At 52.7% G+C, this 24,973-nt stretch overlaps 3 protein-coding genes across 4 annotated transcripts; 2 read left to right on the top strand and 1 right to left on the bottom strand.

The window, feature by feature from the left end:
- Positions 1 to 1,719: 1,719 nt before the first annotated feature.
- On the top strand, positions 1,720 to 7,824 carry CUNH17orf99 (chromosome unknown C17orf99 homolog; the record flags this gene model as incomplete). Its single annotated transcript, XM_052756203.1, has 4 exons — positions 1,720 to 2,014; positions 4,198 to 4,492; positions 4,613 to 4,729; positions 7,728 to 7,824. Coding segments are annotated over 4 exons (804 nt in total), but the record flags the coding sequence as incomplete, so codon positions are not given.
- Positions 6,380 to 12,471, top strand: Syngr2 (synaptogyrin 2). 2 transcript variants are annotated; one of them, XM_052757492.1, is made up of 4 exons: positions 6,428 to 7,987; positions 10,577 to 10,814; positions 11,170 to 11,309; positions 11,398 to 12,471. In XM_052757492.1, exons 1-4 carry the CDS (start codon positions 7,889 to 7,891, stop codon positions 11,593 to 11,595), a joined length of 675 nt encoding a protein of 224 aa, XP_052613452.1. In that variant the 5' UTR covers positions 6,428 to 7,888; the 3' UTR covers positions 11,596 to 12,471. The 2 variants fall into 2 exon arrangements, with proteins under 2 accessions (XP_052613453.1, XP_052613452.1); XM_052757493.1 differs by lacking the exon at positions 11,170 to 11,309 and having other exon boundaries at positions 6,380 to 7,987; positions 11,398 to 11,593.
- Positions 12,472 to 12,586: 115 nt separating this feature from the next.
- Positions 12,587 to 24,913, bottom strand: Tk1 (thymidine kinase 1). Its single transcript, XM_052757491.1, has 7 exons — positions 24,816 to 24,913; positions 24,698 to 24,729; positions 23,699 to 23,809; positions 19,712 to 19,805; positions 15,204 to 15,293; positions 14,525 to 14,644; positions 12,587 to 14,435 (listed from the first exon to the last, which is right to left on the bottom strand). The coding sequence occupies exons 1-7, from the start codon at positions 24,879 to 24,881 to the stop codon at positions 14,244 to 14,246; spliced, it is 705 nt and encodes a 234-aa protein (XP_052613451.1). The 5' UTR covers positions 24,882 to 24,913; the 3' UTR covers positions 12,587 to 14,243.
- Positions 24,914 to 24,973: the final 60 nt, after the last annotated feature.

The following is a 24,973-nucleotide window of genomic DNA, read 5'->3' as shown; positions in this document are numbered from 1 at the left end:
TTTTTGGTTTTTCCAGACAGGGTTTCTCTGTGCAGCCCTGGCTGTCCTGGAACTCACTCTGTAGACAAGGATGGCTCAAACTCAGAGAGCCACCTGCCTCTGCCTCCCAAGTGCTGGGGTTAAAGGTGTGTGTCACCATGCCCAGCCCACGGGAAGTTTTCTGATCATGGTACTTCCAGTTTTCAGGTCTAGTAGAGCAAGGGCTATCTATACAGTCCGAGTCTGGGATGTTAATTATTTCCTCCTCCTCCGGGGGGTAGGCATCCCATCTTCATTTTTCCCCAGAGTATTCTTAAGTAGGAGCAGCAGGAAATATAAGATAGAAGTAAAGAGGGAGAGAAACAGAAAATACAGGATAGCCTCAGGAGGGCCTGGATCCCAATCCGTCGGGCCCTGTCTCTGCCAAAGGGTTTTTAAAGGAATCTCAAAGGGTGGAGCAAAAGACCTCCCCCAGCACAGCCAAGTGCAGACCAGCTCAGACACCTGGTACTCAGGCCCATGGTCCAATCATCCTCTCTATGAAGACCTGCTGGGTAAAGCCACTAGGAAACCTAAATGGGCTCCAACAGTGCTCCTCCTCCTCCTCCTCCTCCTCCTCCTCCTCCTCCTTCTCCTCCTCTAGACAGGGTTTCACTGTTTTGGCTTTCCTGGAACTATGTACACAAGGCTAGCCTTAAACCCACAGAGATCTGCCTGATTCTGCCTCCCAACGGCTGACATTAAAGACTGACACCATACCTGCTCTGTGTGTGTGTGTGTGTGTGTGTGTGTGTCTGTCTGTCTATCTGTCTGTCTGTCTGTCTGTGCACCACATATATGCAGTACCCACAGAAGCCAGGAGAGGGTTTAGATTCCTTCTGGGAGTGGAGTTACAGGCAGTTGTGAGCCACTGGGTGACTTGGAGCAGCAAGCATTCTTAACCACTGAGCCATCTCTCCAGCCCAAAAAGGTGTACTTACACAGCAGTTTCGTTCCTGTCCGGATTCTCAGGCATGGAGTCATGTTATATTGGTGCTATGACGTCAAGAAATATGTGCCTCATTTCTTCCTTTTGACTTCACCAGAAATCAAGGGCCTTGCACATCCTGGACTCAGGCTCTGCCATGGCATGATACCTCTAAACCCCCAATTGTTCTCAAGATCAAATCATATTCCTTGCACAGTTCATGTTCAACTGTTAGGATCTGAAGCTGTTTCCATCTCTTGGTACCCATAACCGGAGCTGCCCTGACATGTGTATGACAGATCTGTTCGAGTCTGTCTTTGGTTCTGTTAGGATGTGTCTTGGAGTATCATATCTGAGTCATCACTAATTCTTATACCCCCCCCCCTTTTTTATGGCGCTGGAGACTGAACTCAGGATCTTATGACTGCTAGCCTTATATACCACTGAGATAAACTCTCAGCCCCTAGCTTTACACTTCTTTCAAAAACGTATTTGCTTATGTGTGTATGTATCTGCATGAGTTTTTGTGAACCATCTTTGTGCAGGTGCGCTTGGAGGCCAGGAGAGCATGTCCATCCCCCTGTCCTGAAGTTACAGGTGGTTGCGAGTTGACTGATATAAGCTGGGAACCAAAACCCAAATCTTCTGGAAGTGCTCTTGGCCCCTGAGCCCTCTGTCCAGCTCTGACCATTTTAAGTTTTTGAAGAATTACCAAAGCAGAGGTGTAAACTGCTTGATCCCTCTTGATCTCTTTCTCTCCCTGACTGGTTCATCTCCCAGACATCACCATTGCCTACAAAGTGCTGGAAGTGTACCCTCAAAGCCGCCAAGTGCTTATAACCTGCGACATCCCCGAGGCACCCCGGCCCATCACTTACTCCCTCATAGCTAGCCGAGGTCTCCTGGTGACAAAGAGGGTCGTGTACGACTACAAGCCAGTCTCCTTCAAAATCAACATCACACTCAAGTCCAGCCCAGACCTGCTCACGTACTCCTGCCAAGCAGCCTCTCACTCGGGTACCTATGGGCCCAGCACCAGGCTGCAGATGTACTGGGAGCTGTGGGCCAGTGAGTACAAGGGTGCGGGCTGGTGAGGCTGGTGGGATGTGGATCCATGGAGGGGTGGGGAGAGAGGAGGAGGGCAGCAGAGTGGGGACAGAGGGCAGACTGCCTGCCTCCAAGGCTGCGCCCAGTCCATGGTGACCAGAGGACAGAGTCTCCTGGCAGGGGCCAGAAGGTTCAGTGGGCTCTGACGTGGGGCTGGTAATCAAGGCATCGCTGTTAATGATCTCGTCCACACTCACGGGGAGGCAGTCAGGTTCCCCACTGCCACTGTGGAAGTCAAAGTTCTCTGAGGTTGAGGGCGTTGCTTAGACAACCTGTAAGTGACCACATCTGCTTTCATCTCCCCCGCCACCCACTCCAGACCCTCTTCCTTCCCTCTCCACCCCAGCCGTCACTCCCTGTTAATAGGAACAAGGAAGTATTGCTTGCCTCCATGAGTCCAGCATCCTGACCCCCTAAAAACACCAAGACAAAGCCTAAAAGGGGGTGCACAGGGTCTGAAGCCCAGCATGTGGAAGGCTGGGATCTCCTTGTGAGCTGGCTGTGGGATCTTGAACAAGTCAATGTCTGGGCCTCAGTTGCTTTGCCTGGGAAGCAAGATGATATAACAGGGCACCCCGGGAGGCTTGGAAAGGCACAAGGGAGGTTGCCTTCTGCCCTGATGAGGCTGAGACCAGGCATGGGGCAGCTAGCTCCTGGTCAGTAGGGATGCTCAGTGCATCAGGCCGAAGACTCCAGCACCTCCATTCTTCTAAGCGGTGGCTCTTGTCCTGAGTCTAGACTGTCACCCTGCTCCTCAGCACTTACCTTTAATCTCTAGGCTTGGGTGTGTCAGGCTGGTTAGCACCCACTCACTGGGCTACACATCCCTACCTTAGCTTAAAGGTTTATTTTTTTTTACGTGTATGAGGGTTTTGTTTCTATGTGTGTGCTCCACATATGTGTAGTGGAGTCCAGATGAGGATGTCAGAGCCCCTGGAACTGGAGTTACAGGTGGTTGTAGCCACCATATGGGAGCTGGGAACCAAACTGGGGTCCTTTGAGAGCAGCAAGTACTTTTTTTTTTTTTTTTTTTTTTTTGAGGTTTCTCTGTGTAGTTTTGGTGCCTGTCCTGGATCTTGGTCTATAGACCAGGCTGGCCTCGAACTCAGAGATCCACCTGGCTCTGCCTCCTGAGTGCTGGGATTAAAGGTATGAGCCACCATTACCCGGCACACATCAAGTACTTTTTTTCTTTTCTTTTTTTTTTTTTTTTTAATGCAGGGTTTCTCTGTGTATCCCTGGCTGTCCTGGAACTTGCTCTGTAGACCCAGCCTGCAATAAGCACTCTTTTGTTTCTTTCTCTCTCTCTCTCTTTCTTTCTTTTTTTGTGGTAAGCATTCTTAACTGCTGAACTATCTCTCTGAGCCTCCTTTTCCATATTGATTTATTTATTATTTTCTGCCTAGATTCCTGAGGGCTAGGATTTCAGGCACGTGCTGCTGTGTCCAGCCAAGTCACTATTTAGGAACTTAGAAAGCAGTCTGCTCAGTGTTAGCTTGATGATGTGGAACCTAGCTCTTGTGAGTCCATTTTTATTTTTAGCCTGGTCCCTGTAAGAGCTTAGTCCAAAACAATTTTTAAAATTACTCAATGATGTCAGGCAGTGGTGGTGTGCACCTTTAATCCCAGCACTCAGGAGGCAGAGGCAGGTGGATCTCTGAATTCGAGGCCAGCCTGGGCTACAGAGTGAATTCTAAGACAGCCAGGGCTACACGAAGAAACCCTGTCTTGAAAAACCAAAAAGAAAAAAAAAAGAAAGAAAGAAAGACAGAAAAAATTCCTTTTTGTTGTTCTCAAGACAGGGTTTCTCTCTATAGACCAAGCTGGCTTTGAACTCACAGATTTCTGCCTGCCTCTGCCTCCTGAGTGCTGGGATTAAAGGCATGTGCCACCACCGCCTGGCTCAAAAAAGAATTTTTAAAAATACATTTTAAAGAACATTTTAAAAATGGAATTGTATAGTGTATACTACAAGCAGACTAGATGCTAGTCAAGCTGTGCAGAGAGCAGTCTGGCAGGCTGCCTGGGGGAGGTGGCAGTCACAGTGGAGTCTCTGGGGTCATTTGACATAGAAGGAGGAGAATGCATTGGGAGTGTGAAAAGCTCCTCCATCTCACCTGCACTGCCCTCTCCCACCCTGACAGAGCCCTTGTCCCAGCTGCAGGCTGACTTCACCCTGTACGATGGGGACTCAGGCCCCACTGTGGAGCTGTCCTGCCTGGCATCCTCAGGCAGTCCACCCATCGTCTACAGCTTGGTTGGGAATGATGGGCGTGTACACGCACAGCAGAGGCCACTCCATGGGAAGCCGGCCAACTTCTCCATCCCACTATCCCAGATGTCGGGCTGGTTCCACTGCGAAGCTGCGAACAGCGTCAGTGTCGACAGCAGCGCCCGAGTTCTGCTGCCCCCAGGTGAGAAGGCCCTTCCAGGCCTGGAGTGGGGCCTACAGCGTGTCCAGGAAGGTGGTCAGGGCTGGGGAACAGCTGGACCTGCACTGCCCAGGGCAGGATGGGCCTGAGGAAGCCGCGTGCCTCCCTTGCCCCTTGCCTAGCCAAGGCCAACCCAGGCTCCTTACCACCCTACAGGGGAGCTGCCCGTGACAGCCACCTGCATGCTGGCTGGCAGCCTGGTCTCCATTGCAGCTATTAGTTTCGGGATGCTGAGGTCAACCAGGTAATCATGGGCGCTTGATGTGGGGCGAGTGGCCGACCACCTCTGTGACCAGCCAGGGTCCCCAGGGGGAACAGCAGGTTAGTCTTGTGAGACTGGTTGTCATTGAGGCACAACATGTGCCCAACCTGAAGCTGCTTATTAAAGCCAAAAGCCTACAGTGTCTAGCATGTTCCTTACACACCCCACCCTAACCAGGGCTCTCAGCTGACATCTGGTGGGGGACTTCCCTATGGGTTTCATGGGGCCTCCAGGAACCAGGGTGGTCCAGGCGCTTCTGGCCTCCACAGCCCTCCACAGTGGTCCCACCAGCCAGCCTTTTCTGCAGAGGTGAGGCCTCCCAGGTTCCCCTCTCCAAGCCTTCACATCTCTCACATGTACAGTGGCCAGGGCCTATGTGTGGTCTGGCTCCAGGCACCACAGATCTCTGAGCACCAGCTACTGGCCTTTGGGTGGTGGCCACTTCCGCCTTCTTGAATATCTCCGCTTGGCCCTCCTCCCAAGACTATCCAGTGGCCAGACTCTTGGGAGAGCATGTCGCTCTCTGAGACTCATTGTTTTCCCCTATAAAATGGGGTACAGAGGCCTAGCTCCTGCTGACCGTGTGACCAGGGACCAGCCAGTAACCTCTCGGTGACTTGGTGTGTTTAGTAGCATGAGTAAGATCACTGATGCTCTTGAAACCATAAGAGTGGGTGAGTCTGCCTGACCTGGACTGTAACTCCCTTGTCATCAGGTCGTGACCAGAAGACAGAGCCCAGGCTTTCCTGCCTGCCCTATACAAGAACCCATCACTGGAGCGAAAAAGAGCTGGGGGAGGGGGGTGGGGGCAGAAAGGTTATGTGTGTGCAGATCACGGTACCAAAAGTAGTACACCCCAAGAAGTCTGGAGCATTAGTGTGTATAAGGCCCAAAGAAATAAAATTGTGTGGGAGTCCCGCAGCGTGAGTGGTTGTTGGCGGCCTGAGTAACTCAGTGGCTGTGCTTGCTCACTGGTGCACTGGAGCCCAGCTTCTTAAACTTCTGGTCACGACCCCATTGAGGTTGCATAACTGAAGAGGGGGGGGTCATCAACAATTTGGCAATAGTGAGAAGTTTCTGTGTGTGGTGGCTCATACCTGTAACCCCAGAATTTGGGAGGTAGAGGCAGGAGGATCAGATCAGTCTTAGTACAGGAGTCTGGGTCTCAAAGAAACAAATCAATAAAAACAAAAATTGAGGTGTCAGCTGAGTGTAGTAGTGCACACCTTTGCTCCCAGCACTTGGGAAGCAGAAGCAGGAAGATCCCTGTAAGTTAGCGGCCAGCCTGGTCTACATAGTGAGTTCTAAGACAGCCAGGCTGCATAGTGAGACTCTGTCTCAAAATAAAATAACAACAAAGTCTAAAAAGGGGCCCGGGAGATGGGTAAGGGTGCTTGCTGCCAGGCCTGGCAGCCTGGGTTCAATGCTGGAAGGAGGGCACAGGCTCCAAGATGCCCTCTCTAGGACATGTGTCATGACACATGTGCCCCCCACTCCAGGCACAAAACAATTAAATAAATGTAACGAAAGAAGTTTTGTTTATTTGCTTGTTTTTCCAGACAGGGTTTCTCTATATAACAGTCCTGGCTGTCCTGGAACTCGCTCTGTAGCCCAGGCTGGCCTCGAACTCAGAGATCCACCTGCCTCTGCCTCTCAAGAGCTGGGATCAAAGGCGTGCGCCACCACCACCCAGCTAAGTCTAATTATTTTTTAATCTAGAAGTGAAGGAAGGAGGTCAGGAGAGTCCTGCTAGCAGGACCCCCTCAGCAAACACTCACGGTGTATGTGTGTATGTGTGTGTGTGTGTGTGTGTGTGTGTGTGTGTGTGTGTGTGTATGCAGATTTTAGGAGTTAGATAGTAAGAGTGGCCCTGTGCTCACCAGCAGCTTGTCAGTCTCTGTGTGAGTGTGGGCAGGGTGGGGGTAGACGGTTAAAGGGCCCAGCCCCTCTTGCGCCCACTCCTGTCTTCCCCCTCCAGTGCACCCCTTCTGGTGGGCCAGGTTTCTGCCTCAACTTCCCTTACTGTCCAGCCCCCCTCATTATTCCTTCCCACTGAAGTGACCACAGTAGTGTCATCTTGTCCTGACTCGTTTTGTGTCTGCTAGTCACCTCTCAGCCCTCTGCATGCCTCAACAGCCATGTCTGCCTTGGCAATACATTTGTGTTGTCCATGTAAGGCTGTCTGGAGGCCTCTGGGCAGTCAGTTCAGCCCCTGGGTTGGCACACAACCCTTCACAGAGTAAGCACCTGGTTCCCTTTCTAAATGTTATTTTTTTGGGCGGGAAGGGCAGCTGGGTTCTCTGAACTAATGATCTTATTTAATTTTTAAAATTACATTTGTGTGTGTGTGCTTGTGTGTTTTGAGACAGGATCTCAGACAGCTCAGGCTGGTCATGAACTCCTTATTCTCCTGCCCTCTTCCTCCCCTTCCTGAGACCATCACTGTGTGGTTTGCCCTGCATGATCTTGACATCTAGAAATGTACAGACACCCTGTCCTTCGGAGCCTTTTCCCTGGAAGGTCCAAGAGGCATGGGTAAAGGGGTTGTCCTCCACCCCATCCCAGGCCTAGCTCCGGAGGACCGAGTACCCAGATTGGTGGGGCCGAGTACCCAGATTGGTGGGGCCACACCTAATCCTATTCTTGTCCCGAGGTTAGAACCCAGGGGACTCTGATGTGCTAGGCAAGAACTTAAGCCCCAGTCCTTCGATCTGGAGCACAGTGGTGAGCTCTGGACATTTATGAGCCTAGGTTCTGGGTTGGTGGGATTCAGGTGTCTTCTGGAGAGGACCAGAAGCCAGGGCACTGTGTGGGTGTAAGGTGGGGGTCACCAAGAGTTTCTCTTCCTGGGGACTCTCTGAACCTTTCTGGTTGAGCTTAGCAGGACAGACCTCCCAGGGGTGAGCTTTTCCTCCCTTCTGCCCCACCCTGGCGCCGCAGGCGCAGCTCCAAGTTCCTGCACCTGCCACCACCACCGCAGGCACGGAGGGGCACTCTGCAGCGAGTCCCCGGCGGCTGGCCACGCCCTCGATCGGCGGCTGGCCACGCCCTCAATCGCCGGCTGGCCACGCCCCTGAGGCCAGAACGGGCGGGGCGGTCCGGCTGGTTCTCGGCCATCCGCGGCTCGGCGGCGACGGCGACATGGAGAGCGGGGCCTACGGCGCGGCCAACGCGGGCGGCTCCTTCGACCTGAGGCGCTTCGTGTCGCAGCCTCAGGTGGTGACGCGCCTCGTGAGCATGGTGAGTCGGCCAGAGAGGACCCGGGGCCGCGCGTCCTGGTCGTCAGGCCCCGTGGACCGCCGGCTTCCGAGCACGACAGGTGGCTGCGGCCGCAGGTCCCAGGCCTGGCGGAGAGCGCGGGGCCCCGCAGCCCTCCGCGTCTGTGTCCCCTCCAGGCCGTGCGTCCTGTCGCCTATCCCACCGCGTGGCTCCGGATCTTGTCTCAGCCACTCGGGCCCGGGCCCCGCCGCACCCTCAACCACCCGTCCCGGCCACCCCGGTGCGGGATGTCCCCGAGGTGCTCTGGGGTGGGGGGGCAGGCCCGTCGCCTTGCTGGCAGGAGGTGGGGCTTCGGGGCCACGCCACAGCAGGTGGCCTGCACGCCGCGGTTCCCAGCGTGGGGAATTCACCTGGAAGGGACTTTCTGAGGCCACGTGGGGTGCAAGGAGGGGGGTGGCCTGGCGTCCAGAAGTAGGATTTCCTTCCCGCTCAGAGGCTAGCAACAGGTCTGCTAACCCACCCAGAATGTACTCCCTCCCCAGACGCCGGGCGAGCCCTCTAGTACCAGGCGCATATGGCGGGTGTCCATACCTTGGGACGAAAACTCTGAAAGCTGAGGCTTTAGCTGCGGGATTGAGGGTGGGCCTACTGCTCCCAGGGGATCTGGGCCTGGAATCTTGGAGGTGCCGTGGCTCCCCGAGCCTCTCAGCCTAGCGGTGGAGTCTAGTAGACTCCGTCCCGGGTTGTACTCTGTCAGTCAGGCTGGCAGTGCCAGGAGTCCTGACCCAGACTCAGCGCCCAGTCCGGAGTTCCGGCTTCATCTCCAGCTGGAGGCGGGGCTTGTGACTTTCAGTTCCACAGCCCGATAGAGTGTTCCGGGAGAATCGGTTTGTTCTGGCCCTAGGAGTCTGGAGGCAGCCAGGTGCCCAGACTCAGCTCCTTCTGCCGTGTTGAGGTGGGCTTGGCAGTGGCCCTGAGGTGTGAGGAGGCGAAATGACTAGGGCGATTGCAAAAGGGCTGTTTTCTGAACTGGAAAGTTTCTGCTGGTGAGTTTCCCACCTCCGTCCTGGCTCCTGTGAGGGGTCTGAGCCTGGCCCACAGACCTCTGGATCTGACCACCCCAAGAACCTTGTTCTGAGGAGAACAAGTGTGGGGCTGGAATCTAGGCTGTAGCTCTCTGGAGGGGAGCAGCCAGCGTGCCAAAGAAGCTGGTAGGGAGAGGGCTGGCCAGCCGGGGAGTCTTGGAGGGGCCAGGGCTGCTGTTAAAGGGTGTTCTGGAAGATGCTGGTTGATGCTGTAGAATTGACTTGGGACAGGGTGTTGGGGTGAGGGTTGGATGAAACTCTTGAGTTTCGCCACCGTGATTTTGTGGCCCATCTTGTCTAAAGCTCTTTCAAATGGGATGTGGTGGTTCACGCCTGTAATCTCAGCACTGAGGAGGTTGAGACAGGAGGATTGCCATAGGCTTCAGGCCAGCCGGAGCCAGATCCTGTCTTTTTTGTGTATGAGTGTTTGCCTGTGTATATGAAGGTGCACCTAGTGCATGCTTGGTATCCACAGATGTCAGCAGACAGTTATCCAGCCCCCTGATAACCTGTAACTGGAGTTACAGGAAGTAATGAGCCACCATGCGGGTGCTGGGAACCAGATCCAGATCCTCTGCAAGAGCAGTGACTGCTCTTAACGATGAAACAGCCAAGAAGGAGCAAGTGTGGTGCACCCGTTAACCCCAGCACTCCACTCTGGAGGCAGAGGCCGGTTCTCTGAGTTCCGGGATGGCCAGGGCTACACAGTGAGACTCTCTCTCTCAAACACAAAAACAACCAATCGTGCACCTGCCCAGCATGTCTGAGGCTCTAGGTTCAAATTGCCAGCAATGAGGCTGGGACAGGGTTGGGGGAGCCCCAAGCAAGCATGGTAGTACATGATTGTAATCCCAGCATTTGGGAGGTGGAGGCAGAAGGATCAGGAGTCAAGATCATCCTAGGTTATACAGAGTCCAGCCTGGACTAAAGGTGACCCCTTTATCCAAAACAAACAAACAACAACAAAACAAAAACTCAACCCAACCCAACCAACCAAAAACAGCCAGGCGGTGGTGGCACACGCCCTTAATCCCAGCACTCAGGAGGCAGAGACAGGCAGATCTCTGAGTTCAAGGCCAGCCTGGTCTACAGAGCGAGATCCAGGACAGTCAGTAAAACTACACGGAGAAACCCTGTCTCGAAAAAAACAAAACAAACAAAAAACTCAACGCAAATCTCATTTGCTAATGGAGATGAGCAGATTATTCTGTCTTTTGTCACAAGCCTAACTGAGATGATACCTGTAGTCAGACAGCTGGGGATAGCCCTTTCCCAAATAACAGCCCAGTCTGTCCTCTGGCCCCTGGTGGTGAAGAATTGATGATACCCTGGCCACAGCCTGCCCCTCACCTCACTCCCAGGAGTCCAGAAGGGGTTGACATACCAGTCTCAGAACGAGGCATCAGAAGAGAAAGAGACATTTGAGGCCCTGCTAGGATCCTCATCTCTAGGCCCCAAGAGGGGTCTGTACAGGATCTGGCCCACAGGTGTCTGCACCTGCCCATCAACGCTCCTCTCCCCTCAGGTCTTGGCCTTGATCGTGTTCTCCTGCATCTTCGGCGAGGGCTACAGCAACACTCATAAATCTGACCAGTTACACTGTGTGTTTAACCAGAATGAGGATGCGTGCCGATACGGCAGTGCCATCGGGGTGCTGGCCTTTCTGGCCTCAGCCTTCTTCCTGGTGGTCGATGCCTTTTTCTCCCAGATAAGCAATGCTACCGACCGCAAGTACCTGGTCATTGGTGACCTGCTCTTCTCAGGTATGCCTGCGGCACTGGCACACCAGGGCTTCACAATTGAGGCGCCTTGGTGTTGTTGGGAGGGGTTGCTGATAGCAACTCAGGATCAGGAGCCTCACCTGAGGTTTCTCCTAGGTCCCCATATACCCTGGGATGGCACACAAGGCATTCTGACTTCAGAAACTCAAGGGTGTTGGGGCATAAGGGCATGGCATCAGGTTTCTGAACTCAGCCATCCCACCTAGCAGCTGACCCCTAAGCCCCCACTGCCCTCTGCTTCTATCGGTTACACAGCACAAAGCCTTGAGTCCCTCCTGGGCCCCTGGGAATCCCATCCGTCCCTGGGGCCAACTCTTCCCTCCTGTTGTCTCCCCAGCTCTCTGGACTTTCCTGTGGTTCGTTGGTTTCTGCTTCCTGACCAACCAGTGGGCAGTCACCAAATCTGAAGATGTGCTGGTGGGAGAGGACTCAGCACGGGCAGCCATCGCCTTCAGTTTCTTCTCCATCTTTTCCTGGGTAGGTGGGCTGCGGAGGGCAGCTGCAGAGGCTTCGGTGGACATGGAGGTCCCCTTGCCCTGCCCACACCTTGGGTCTTCCCCTGCAGGGTATGCTGGCTTCCCTGGCCTACCAGCGCTACAAGGTTGGAGTGGATGCCTTCATTCAGAACTATGTGGACCCCACCCCAGACCCTAACACAGCCTACGCCTCCTACCCCAGTGCCTCGGTGGAAAACTACCAGCAGCCACCCTTCACCCAGAACGTGGAGACCACTGAAGGCTACCAGCCTCCCCCTGTGTACTGAGCAGCCGGGGTAAAGAGGCAGGGAGAGTGCTTGGGGCCACCCCTCTCCCCTGGACTTCTTTCTGGAGGTTTGCTGCCTGGAACTGCAGTCCCTTGCCTGTTACAGCCAAAGAGCCCATGCCTTTTTGCATCCTAGCTGCAGCCAGACAGAGCACACCTGAAGTGCCTGTGCCCAAAGGGGCTTCACCGCCACCCACCCAAACCTCCTTTTTAGCAAAGGGTTTTCACTAGATCTTTTCTCTCTGCCTATCCCCAGTGCTGGGGATGGCGCCCAGGGCCTTGAATTTGCTTAACCAGCGCTACCACCGAGCTGTGTGTTCTGTTCCTTGTTGCTTTTGATAACCCTGGATCCCGTCCCGGCCAGAGCAGGTGCCTGCTGTATACTGTTTTTGACATACGCCATAGTTTCCCCTCGGCTGGAAGGCGGAGCTCAGCTTGAGGCCACAGGAGCCCCAGCTGTCTTTTTTTCCCTCCAAAGACAAGGTTGGGTGTCCATGCACCTATCTCCTTGGAGTGCCGGGCCTAGGCTCCTCACTTCCTCACTCAGGTTCATTACCCAGCTTCGGCTGGGCTCTATGCTCAGTGCTGTGTTCTGGGGTCACCACTGTGCCAGCTGGCCCCAGGCTGCTTGCCCGACAGCTGTAGAGCAGGCAGAGGGACTGGATATCACTTCCTTCTTGCTCCCGCCCCTGACGGGAGGGAGGAGCTTTGCCTGGAGACAACACCCAGCTTTATGTAAATATTCCCCAGCAGTTCTCTGATGCTAGTGAGGAGGACAGGAACCCCTGCACTGAATGTACTGGGGACTTGGTGGGGACATCCCTGCCCTCATGTTCTGTAGACTAGTTGGGAGATGGAATAAATGTTTTTCTCAGTGTGTTGTCCTTGATGGCGCCTCAGATAGGGGTAGAAATACACTTTGATTAGTATTGTTTTGAGAAAAGGCCTCAAGCTTATATAGCCAAAGATGACCCTCTGACCCTCCCCAAGTACTTGGTTTAAACCCTGGACTTCATGTTAGGCAACTGAGCTACACCCCAGCTTTTCAAAGATAGTATCTAGATAGCCCAGGCTGGCCTCAAAACTTACCCCAGACTCTGAAGCACAGACCTGTGCTGCCATGCTTGGCTAGACCAGAGTCTCTCACTATGTAACCCGGGCAAGCTTCCAACTTAAGGCAATCCTCCTGCCTCCTCCTGGCTCTAGAACTTTTTTTTTTTTTTTTTTTTTTGGAGACAGCGTCTCACTGTGTCGATCTGGCTGTCCTGGAACTCAGAGATCCACCTGGCTCTGCCTCCTGAGTGTTGGGAATAAAGCTGTAAACCGTCATGTCCAGAAGAACGTGTACTTTGAACATGGGGTGGCAGCTCCCCCTAATGGGGTCTCATTCTTCCAACTGCCTTCTACTGCATCTTAAAATAGCTACTGTGTCAGCTTGTAAAGATGAGTTGTCCTGAATAGCTAGCCCAGGTAGCATCCTAGAGCAGGCCTTAGGGGGCTGCCCCTCTCAGTGCCTCCTCCAGAGCAGACATTTGCCATTAGAAGTGAAGGGCACAGTAGGGGAGGTCGAGTCTGGTCCCTCTTGATGCCTCCCTGGGACATGGCATGGAGTGGAGCCATCTCTATCAGGAAGTAGCATGCCCGAGGCAGCTCTTTTGTGCAATGATGAGGCCATCAATAGCGGGTTCTGACAGTTTCCAAATCTGAAGTATAAACAAACTAACAAGGTGCTATATATACCCAGGCTCGGAGCAGGAGGTCTTCCCTCTCGAGCATGTCCTGAGGCTGGGCACAGTGCCAGGGACACACCGACATGTCTTAGACGCAGGTCCTTGGCTTTCAAGAGAGTTGTCACAGCCCACTTTCCAAGGCACATGAGCTGTTTTCTCAACCCAAATTATCAAGTGTCTGTTACAAAACCTGACCTCCCAGTGCCAGCTAGAGACACCATCCCCTCGGCTCTCCCTGCTTTTCCATTTTTGTCCTGAAACCCACCAGACAGGAAGGTGGGTAACTGCTCCCCTTGGGCTGTGGTGGAGAGACCATTACAAAAGAGGGAAGAAATCCCTGCCCCCCCAGGTCATGTGGACTCTGGCTGCAAGATTTGGGGAAACCCAGGTTAAAGAGAAATACGCTCTCAAGTAGCAAACTTTAATATTGTTTACACTATCGCACAAGAAGCAGGCTCTCACTAAGAGTCTTGAGTCACAGGGCTGGGGCTCAGCAGGGCAAGCCCTAGTGCCACTGTGTAAAGATTGGCCCAGGGGGCGGGAGCACATTGTGGGAGTGTAGGTCAGGCTTCCGCACAAAGGGAGGGCTGTGAGGGCTAGAGCCTCAGTAAGGGGCGGGGCTCTGTGAGACTGAAACCCAGCAGCAAAAGCCACCAAGGAGGAAGAAGTCAGCACCAACAATGTCACAACACCATGTGGCTCTGTCCTCACCTCTGGCTGGATGTCAAACCTTAACCACCAGACAAGTGCTGGCTCCAGTCTGGGCTGAAGCATCTCTGCAACCAAGGGAACTAAAAAAGGCTGTGACAAGCAGATGAGCCTGTCCAGGGCACAGTGTCCATTAGGCACGGCAGTTCCAGCCTCTCCTCCGTTCTCTGAGAGTCCAGCTTGGATAGGAGCTGGCAGGCCCCAGGTCCTCTCAGTTGGTAGAGTTGTGCTGTAGGACTTGCTGAGGGGCAAAGAGCTTCCTGACAGCTGAGGCCTCTCCAGGCTGGCCCAGCACCGGACAGTTCTCTTTGTTGTCTGGCCCAGCAGGCTGGACAGAGGACTTCTTAAAGTAGCAAAGGCGGCACACGGAGTGGTACTTGTCGGCTCCACCTATCACCTCCACCTGGTGGACAGGGCCACAGAGGATGTGTGAACGTAGCACTCAGAAGCCCAAGCCCACCCGACTCCATGGACAGAAGTACAAGGAGCTACCTCCTTCTCCTGGCCCAGCCTCTTAGTGTAGGCCGCTTCTCGGAAGCACTCCATGCACACTGCGGTCAGCTTCACCACGCTCTCAGCCAGCGGCACCAGGTTCAAGATGCTGCCGAAAGCCTGCACACAGGACAGCAGGTATGTTTGGTCATTCAGCCAGGCAGCTCCCCTTTCTGCCTGTGTTCGTGTGCATGCGTGCGGAAGCCAGAGCGCAACTGTAGGTGCTCTTCCTCCAGCACTGCCCACCTTGGTTGGTTTTGGTTTTTTTTGGAAACAGGTTTTTTTCACTGGTTTGGAGCTTGCTGTGTAGGCTAGGCTGACTTACAGGTGAGCTGAGATTCACCCGTCTCTGCCTCCCAGTGGTGGGGTAATAAACACACACCAGCTTGCCTGGCATTTTTAAAAAGAGGGTTCTGAGGATCAATCGCAGGTCTGCATGCTTTGCAAGGCAAGCACGTTGTAGCCTGAGCTCTTGCCAGCTTCTCCCTTATACCCTGTGATCAGGATACATCACCCTGATCCCGCTTTTCTGGAGAGCCACACCCTCATGCTCTCGACCCCTGGCCTGGTCAGAGCACTATTCTGAACATACCTACTTCTGGGGACATCTTGTGTACTGTCTCATGCTCAAATCCCCACCTCCCTCTCAGGACCCACTGCCAGGCCTGAGTCACTTTACCTTTCTCTGGAAGGTTCCGTCTAATGCTGCCACGATCACTGTCTTGCCTGCATTGGCCATCATTTCACAGAATTCCACGATGTCAGGGAACTGGGAAAGTTGGTAGAGGAGGAAGTGAGGCAGCTGCCATGGGCAGGGCTTCAGGCAGACGCATCAGCCCCGAGCTGGAGACCAGGCCATGCGACCGTTCCTGTGCAGCACCCACCTGCATGCCCTGGCTACCCAAACCCTTCCCAGGGTGCAGCAGCGTGACGCTACCTAGGGCTTGCCAGCAGACTTCCACACCCAACAGAGACCTCTATAAACAGAGGAGAGGCCAGAACTTCCCCTTACAGTCCTCTGATTGTAATTAATCAATCATGGGTTTCTGCCTTCTAGAACAGCTAGTGAACAAAACTCTGTGCTTAAAGCCCATTTTGAGTGCTGTTCGGGCAGCCTTAGAAGCTAAACACAGCTTCTGTTTAAAACAGACTCTCACAGAGGGCTGGGATGGCTCAGCAGGTAAGCACTTGCTGCCCTTGCAAAGGACCTGGTTCAGGTTGCTGGCACCCACATGGTCACTAACAATCATCTTTCCATGGGCCCCAGTGCCCTCTTCTGGCCTCTATGGGCACTACACACACAGGGTGCACATACATACTTATAGCTATACACTCATGCTCATTAAAAAAAAAAAAAAGGAACTTTGCTGGGCATGGTGACACAGGCCTTTAATACCAGCACTTGAGAAGCAGAGGCAGATAGAGCTCTGTTCGTTCAAGACCAGCCTGGTCTCCAGAACAGTCAGTTTGCCCAGCTGGCTCCTGGCACACCTCTCTCCTGAAACAGCTATAGATGGGCCCTTGCCCTGTCCCCAGCCCCTGATCTTGCTGGCTTCGGTTCTTTCAGGGCCTTTTGTGTTCAGCACACATGTCATGTCCAAGAATGTGTGTGAACGTGTATAGGCCAAGACCAATACTGGGCGTTTTCCTTAATAGTTCTTTACCTTGTATGTCTTTTTCTTGTCTTCTTTTTGAGACAGGGTCTCACTTTGTAGCTCTGGCTGGCTTGGAACTTGCTATGTAGACCAGGCTAGCCTTGAACTCAGAGATCTACTTGCCTCTTCAAGATTAAAGGCATATGCTACCAAGCTTGGCTTTTCCACCTTGTTTTTGAGACAGGGTTCTAGAGCTCAATGATTCAGTGAGGCTGCTGAACAGCGCGCTCCAGGGACCTGCTTGTCTCTGCCTCCCTAATACTAGGATTATGGACACTGGCTATACCCAGTGTTTTACAGGGTGCTAGGGACCAGAGCTCAGGTGCTCATGTGTGCAGAGACGGTGCCTCACTAACCGAATTCTCTCCCCATCCCTTTTGTTTTTTATTTTTTAATTGGTTGTTACTGTATAGCCCAGGCTAGCCTGGGACTCGTCACAATCCCCTGCCTCAGCCTTCTGAATATTGAGTTAATAGGTGCTGCCACTGTGCCTGGTTCTTCAGACCAGGTTTTTTTTTTTAACACATCCCTCCCCCACGCCTTCCTCCTTATTCCCTCCACCTGGAAGTTCCAGTTTTGTCTCCAGAACCTAGAACGCCACAGCCAAAGGGCAGATACTTGGAATGGATGTGATTGGTCCCTGGACCCAGCCATTCCCACAATAGTCACAGCATGTGACATGGCCTGCTCTATAAAAACACATGTATATAATTAGAAGCATCAAGGCTGGGCTGGCCCTCACTCAGAGTCGGGGCACTGGCTGAACATAATCTCCTGGGCCAACATTAGGCCAGGAACCCTAGCCACTGTGGATAATGACCCCTCCCCACTCAATCAGAGCATCAACAAAACTTAGGTACAGTCTATGCCAAAATGAACTAGTGAGGCACCACCCTCCTTCCAGGCCCCTCCCACAACTAAGAGTGCAGGTTCCTGATGTTTCCTGGTCCACAGCAAAGCCAGGCTTCAGCCCTTCTGCCAAAGGACGGAAGGGAGCTTCTCCCCTCTCTGGAGTCCCACTGCTCCATGCCTACTGTGCCCTGTGGCAGGTTTTAGAAGCCACGATGTGGTGCATGCAGGGCATTCCCAGTAGTCTCTGGTTCAAAGATGCTGATGTGGCAAGTTCCTTTCCTAGTGTGTTCCTACTGTGACCTAGGTTGTCATGACTTGTGCCACACAGAAACGAAACACAAAGTTCTGGAGGATGCATAGCTTCTTTTACTCTTGCCAAGAAGCCCGCAGGGCCCTGGGGAATGAACACATGGGAGGCTCCATATCCTCAGCTGTGGCTTCAGGGGCCCTAGACAACCCTCTACCCACTGTCCAAGGCAAGAAAGGGAGGGCCTTTTCTTTTGCAAGGGGGAGATCCTGAATTTTGTAAAGAGCAGGGTCCTACAGGCTGGGGCAGATGGAATAACCGTGTATTTATATAGCGTGCACAACGAACACTCACTGAAGCTGGGCTGGGGGCTGGGACTATAATCCTAGCACTCAGGAGGCTGAGTTCTAATTCAGCCTGGACCACAAAGCAAGGCCTCATCTCAAAAATCAAAGTATCAGGCTGGAGAGATGACTCAGTGGTTAAGAGCACTGCCTGTTCTTCCTGAAGTCCAGAGTTCAAATCCCTCTAACCACATGGTGGCTCATAATGGGTTCTGATGCCCTCTTCTGGCACGCAGGCATATATGCATATAATACATACATAAATAAATAAATCTTAAAAACAAAATTGAAGAATCCACTCAATAAATTATTTTTTCTCAGTCATAAGGTGGGAAACATAGGAATAAATCTCTCCTATAGGTTAGGATGGGGAACAGACTGGGGCAACTGGTAGGCTGGTGCCAGACCTGGGCCTCTAGGAATACCAGAAGGGCATAACTGATAAGCAGGTCAATGCAGCAGGCCCGAGGGGCAGGACTTATACTTGAGGGCATCACAGCCAGAGCTGCCTTACCCTGCCCTGGGGAGCGGGGTGTACAGGGAGCAGGCTGGGGACTACCCCCCCAACGAGCTTGGCTCCTTCCAAAGTAGAGCATGAGAGTAGCAGACAGCCAGAGGGCCAAAGCAAATTCCAGCTTGCAGAGCGTCAGCAAGTGACAAAGAACCTCTAGCCCAAACCCAGGCCACCCAGGGCCACCATTTAGCTTTGTGAGCAAGCCACTAGGAGCCACAGGACAGTGGGAAATTATTTTCTATTGATTGGTTAGTGTCACCAGGCTGCATGCTAGGGACATATATTCCATCTTTATTTGACAACTAAACCATTTAAAACATTTTAAGTTTTGTGTCTATGTGAGGGTATGTGTGTGCGTGCATGCAGATGTCCACACAGACCAGGAGTATCACATCCTCTGAGCTGGAGTCATAAGCAGCCGGAGGTGCCCAACGTGTGTGCTGGGAACCAAATTTGGGTCACCTGCAAAACCAGCAAGTGATCAGCGATGGAGCCTTCTCTCCAGCCCATTTATCTGTCTTAAAATGGTCACTACTACATATGATGTAGGGGTGGGAGGCCTCTCATGTGTACCCTAGCACATGTGTGGGTGGTCAGAGGACAACTCTGGATGTGGTTCTCTACTTTTACCCTTTCGTGGGCTCCAGGGATCAAACTCAGGTCTCCAGGTTTGTGCAGCAAGCTCCTTTACCCACTGAGCAGTCCCATGGCCCTATTTGGGATTATTTAAGAAAATGTCTCACCTTGTGGCTGAGGCTAGCCTTGAACTCCTGATTCTCTTCCTGCCTTAGTCTCTCAAGTACAGGAGACTCTACAGTACCACCTCACCCGCCAACAAATATTTTTGAAAACACCCATGATGTTAAGTTTTGGAGTCTAGTGCACATTTGTTAAGCTTCTGTCCTTGCCCGCCCTCATGGACTAGAGATAACCTTAAAGGCAAAGAATCAAGTGTGGCCAGACCCTTTTTGTTGACAGGCCTTCATGTAGCCCAGGTTAACCTCAAAGTGGTTATATAGCCGAGGATACTTTGGACTGATCCCCACCTCCATGCTAGCACTAGAATTATAGGCATGCTAGCACAGCCCGCTCACATGGTGCTGGGGGTGGAACCCAGGGCCGTGTGCATGCTAGGCAGGTGCTCTGCCAGCTCAGGCACTCAGAGAGGGAATTGAAGACCACAAAAGACAACTCCCACCCCAGTCAGAGGATGCCCTGGAAAAAAAAAAAAAAAAAAAACAGGGATGTAGTTGGCCAGAAAGGACTAACTCAAGATTTTTCAGAAAAATAAAAACCACAGAGACAAACTCCCAAACCAAGGCAAGGCTGGTGTCAAAGGCCTGGAGGCCCAGCCACTACAGAGGTGAAGGAGGAGCTCTCCCACTGAGCTCTATCCCCAGCCTGTTCGGGAAAAGAAATCCTATACGACAACACTATACGGTCAGGGCATTCACACACCAGTGAAGACATGTTAGTCTCCTAACTTCCCCAAAAGATGAAAGAAGGAACTTCTGAACCAGCAGGGACAAGAGGGGTCGGGGGTGTGAGTGTGAGTTATGCTTCAAGCTAACTTACAAACTGCCCTTCATCGATGCCAATGACAGCCACACTCAGGGCCTCCTGGATTACATCCCGCAGCAGGCAGGCCGGCAGTGCATCCATGGTGTTCCTGGGAAGACAAAGGCCAGAGGATGAGCAAGGCCAGCAGCAGGGCATCCCCAGGCCCAAATGCAGGGGAGAGGGTGCTACCGTGATCCAGGAGAGCAACCTGTGGTGTTGCATCAGTTCCTGTGGGAGAGGGATGGGGAATAAAGGGCCTTGCTCACAAAACCAGTTAATACAAGTTACCTCCCTTAACTGAAAATTAATAGCATTTGCTATTAAGCTCAGCAAAGACTCCAAAGTTTTCTCTGGAAATTAAGGTGGGATTTCTATGCTTGTCTTTTTTAAAAAAAGAAATAAATCTCTCCTATGGTTAGAATGGGGAACAGGACTTGGGGGCAGCTAACTGGTCATCAGGCACCTGACCTAGGTTACAGAGTGACTGACTGAGAGTAAGAAGAAAAGGCCATGTCCAAGGAGTCTGGCTGGGTCTCTGAAAACAGGAGGGCAGGGGTTCAAACCTATGGCCTAAAGTGCGTGTGGTAATGCATTCACACCTGTAACTGAAGTGCTCAGAAGCTCAGGAGGCTGAAGCAAGTGAGTTCTAAATCAGCCTAGGCTATGAAATGTTTCAAAAACAAAAAACCCAAACCTCAAAACTAACCCTCTTGGGAATCAGGTATGTATGCTACATAAGCCCTCAGCTACTAAGCCACAACTCCAGCTCAAGGTCTTCAGGGGACACAGTCCCCAGGGTCCACAATACTCTGTGTGGTAATATACTGTGTAGCCTAATCAACTTGCCTGAGGATCAGAGGACAGAGCCAACCACTAGATTAGACATAGAGGTCAGGCAGTGGTGACACACACCCTTAATCCCAGCACTTGAGAGCTCATGCCTTTGCTTGGGAAGCACACACGCCTTTAATCCCAGGAAGAAATATGGCAGGGCCAAGAAAGTCTATAAGGCGCGAGGAAACAGGAACTCACTCTCTTTAGGCTGAGGATTTCGTAGAGGGAAGAACTAGAGGCTGGCTGCTCTGCTTTTCTGATCCTCAGGCAAGTTTATTAGGGTACACAATATATCACCACAACTCGAGCAGCAAAAACTATTTTTATTTCTTTTAAAATTTGAAATAAACCAGGATAACACTGACCTATATCACTGCCATCATAAAATATAATTTAAAATTTTAGGGAGATTCTGGATCGCAGCCTGGTGGTAGAGCTCCTGGTAGGTCATGCCCAGGGTTCTATTGTTGGTGCCAAAAGATAAAGCAAAATAATTCATTTGAGCCGGGCGGTGGTGGCGCACGCCTTTAATCCCAGCACTCGGGAGGCAGAGCCAGGCGGATCTCTGTGAGTTCGAGGCCAGCCTGGACTACCAAGTGAGTTCCAGGAAAGGCGCAAAGCTACACAGAGAAACCCTGTCTCGAAAAACCAAAAAAAAAAAAAAAAAAAAAAAAAAAAAAAAAAAAAAAAAAATTCATTTGAGACAGGGTCTCTCTGGAGACCAGGCTGCCCTCGAACTCACAGAGATCTGCCTACCTCTGTCCACCAAGTGTTGGGATTAAAGGTGCGCACTATAAACACCTGGCAAAGGTTTTTCTTTTTTGGTTTTTCAAGACAGGGTTTGTGTAGCTTTGCGCTTTTCCTGTAGGCAAAGGTTTTTTAAAATTTTAGGCATGTGTGTGTTTTTCCTGCATGGATGTCTATGTATCAGGGGCACATCTGGTACCCTCAGAGGTCAGAAGAGGGCATCGGTTCCCCTGGAACTGGAGTCATTGATAGTTGTGAGCTGCCATGTGGGTGCTGGGTCCTCGGCAAGAGCTCTTAACCACTCAGCCATCTCTCCAGCCCCACAAGAGAGTCCAGCACCTAGGAACGCTATAACATGCCTGTGGATAGCCTAGTGGCAACTGAGACAAGAAGTATCTTGTTCTCAGTGTCCGGAATGGTAGGCGAGCTTGGAAGCCAGGCAGCAGGGTGACCCTCTGGAACCACCCCCTCCATTCATTGCCCCCCACAGATTAAAGGACTCTCTATATTACATGGCTACCTGCTGGCAGAGCTGAGACAAGAGGCCCCTGCTTACGGACCTTGTGGCAGACTGCTTCCCGGCAAGGAAGAACCCACCCAGGCCTCTGAAAGCCAGTTTGGATATGCTCCAGAATGCCATTAAAGGACACTGGGAACCCGGCCTCACTGTCTGCATGGCTTTCTAAGGAGTGGAATGCTGGGCTGGATCCAATCCCTTCCCTCTGTTTCCTTCTGTCTTCTGTCTACCTCACTTTCGAAACAAACTCCGAAAAAACAGTTTACCAAAACACAGACAAGCAGTGTGCAGTGGTAGTCACGCAAATGTCTCGGCCTTAGTTACGACCTCACACTCTTCAAGACTTGGGAAGCTGGGCATGACAGAACTTGTCTATAATCCTAGTAATAAAGAGTGTGTGGCCGGGCGGTGGTGGCGCCCGCCTTTAATCCCAGCACTCGGGAGGCAGAGGCAGGCGGATCTCTGTGGGTTCAAGGCCAGCCTGGTCTACAAAGTGAGCTCCAGGACAGGCTCCAAAAGCTACACAGAGAAACCTTGTCTCGAAAAACAAAACAAAAAAAGAGTGTGTGTGTGTGTGGGGAGGGTGTTAGGGGGTGGATGTGGTGTTGCTCACCTGTAATTCCAGGATAAAGAGGAAGGGTCACAAGTTACAAGGCCCACCTAGGCTACATAATGCGACCATGAATAAACAGGTTGGTCAGCAGTTAAGATTATTTGTTGTTCTTGCACAGGACCTATGGTCCAATTCCTGGCACTCACATGGCGGCTCACAACCAGAAGCAGAGGCAGGTGGATCTCTGTGAGTTTGAGGCTGGCCTGGTCTACAGAGTGAGATCCAGAACAGTCAGAACTACACAGAGAAACTCTGTCTCGAAAAACCAAAAAAAAAAAAAAAAAAAGGCAGGCGTGTTGGTGTACGCCTTTAATCTCAGCATTAGAGAGGCTGAGGCAGAGGCAGATGGATCTCTGTAAGTTCCAGGACAGCCAAGGGCTCTGTAGAGATTCTGCCTCAAAAAAACCAAAACCCAAGAACTCACAAACCTGAATGAAAGAAGATGGAAGCTGAAGACTAATGCTTGATGATGTCCTCTGAGCTCAGGCGCAGACATGCACGCACCCACAAGTCCAAAGTTGTAAAACAAAACAAACAAAACCCAACCAAAGAGCTAACACAGTACTCCTGTATTTTAAATCCCGCCCCCCAGCAGACCAGAGAGAGGACAGGCCCCAAACTGGCTGTGGCCCACCCCAGACACTACGGCCATTCTGTGGCCTCCTCTGCTCTCGGTCCTCCTGGATGCTCACCCATCCTGTGGACAGCGTGATTACACTCGGAAGAAGGAAAGATCTCAGCACAGAGCCTGGTCGGAAGCATGGCTTGAATTCCAGCCCCAATTCCAAGTCCTGGACACTCTGCTTCCCGTTCCGATTCAGAAACCTGCCCTGCTCTCAACCTTGGCCCAGCTTACAGCAACCCTGACCTGCAGCTCCAGTGGTCAGTTCTGGCTCGGGGGTGAGCCCAGGACACTCAGAACACCAATCCCCAAACTTGCCACCAAATCACTTTAGTCAGCTCCTGCCCTTCGGCTGCAAAAGGAAGTGTCCAGTGCTCTGGCGTAACAATTCAGAATGGTGAATGGCAGGGAGCCCACTGAAGAAAAAGTTCTGTGGGGTCAGTCATGACGGGGCGTCGTGCAGCCTCTACCCAAGTGGAACCCAGGCTCTCCTAGCACAGTGACCATCTGGGACAGGCCATTCAGAATTCTGAGCACTCACTCCTGTCCACTAGAGGCCTGTAGCAGCCCATCCCTTCTCCAGTTCTGACAAAGACCCCCCACCCTGGTACATCTGACAGTCTGCCCCATGCCTGAGGGTTTCCACAGGATCAAGGGGGCGGGACTGACCGGTCGTGTGTGGAGAAGCTGCTGCTATAACGCGTGTCTTTGGCATACTTGACGACCAGGCATTTGTTCTGGGCGATCTGGAAGCGCCGGACCCTTCTCATTAGCTCGGTGCTGCAAGAGTTACCAGGGCAGGTGAGACCCGTGGGAAAGGCGGCTCACCGCCACCACCTAGTGGCGGACATCCCAAACCTCACCCGTTTGCCAAGGCTTACCCCCAGCTGTTCTGAACAAACTTTTCTGAATGAACTTTACGAAGCTTTTGAAGAGGCGCCAAAGCGCTTGCTTCTGGACCCCAGAGCCTGGGCCTCACCCTCCGAGCAAGGGACCAAACTCAGGTGACAGCAGACCATTCAAGAACAGTGGGGGTGCCTGGTAGGTGGGGCACCCCTTTAATCCCAGTACTAGGGAAGCAGGGGCAAGCGGATTTCTGTGAGTTCGAGCCTACCCTGGTCTATAGAGCGAGTTCCAGGTCAGTCAGGGCCACATAGAAAGACGCTGAGTCAAAACAACAAGAACAACAAAATACCCAAAAAATAAAACCAAGAATCCCCGAGCAGTGGGGGACTGGAGTCCCAGGTGGGACTTCCAGTGGACGGACCCTCGCCTCAGTGGAAATTGAGTTCCGTGGCTTCAGGCGAGCTTGCATGGGGAATGCATGAGGAAACTCGCGGAAGAGGTGTCCACGCACCGCCCAGGCCCTCGTGGCCACATGGGGTTGCCCTGTGGGCTTCTGGGGATGTGGGCTGGGGGTCTCTATGGTAACCCGATGTGATCCGCCTCAGCAAAGATAGAAGAGTTCCCCGGGAGAAGGGGCTGTGGTTAGGGCGGGAGGGAAGCAGGAATCCGAGAGACAGAATTTGGGCGGGAAGGCGCGTACAGAGGTCAGGCGGAGTCTGCTGCCTAGTCGGGGGCTGAGAAGGAGGGGGAGGCGGGAGAGAAGAGCCAGGGTCTGCAGAGAGGGGGAGGCCCATCCGCCCCGAACACCCATTCATTCATTACCTTTTTCCTGAGAACATGGGCCCGAGGATCACCTACGAGAGAAGTCATCTTAGGGGTCCCTGCTCGCGCACCCCGGGCACCAGCCACCACCCGCCCCCTCGCAGGCCGGACCCCGAACCTGGATCTGCCCCCGGGTCTTGCTGGGGGAGCCGGGCAGCACGGTGGGCAGATTGATGTAACTCATGGTCGCTGTTCAAGCCTCGGTCCCGGGACCTGTGGGTGGTAAACGTCAGCAAGTTTTGGCGCTTTCCTTTAAATAATCCGCGCCGACCAATC

The sequence above is a fragment of the Peromyscus californicus genome, unplaced genomic scaffold, assembly GCF_007827085.1.
Source record: "Peromyscus californicus insignis strain IS unplaced genomic scaffold, ASM782708v3 Scaffold_3__1_contigs__length_106647218, whole genome shotgun sequence".
Classification (NCBI taxonomy): Eukaryota; Metazoa; Chordata; class Mammalia; order Rodentia; family Cricetidae; genus Peromyscus; species Peromyscus californicus.
Note: the sequence above shows the minus strand (reverse complement) of the source record. Positions and strands in the feature narration are given on the sequence as shown.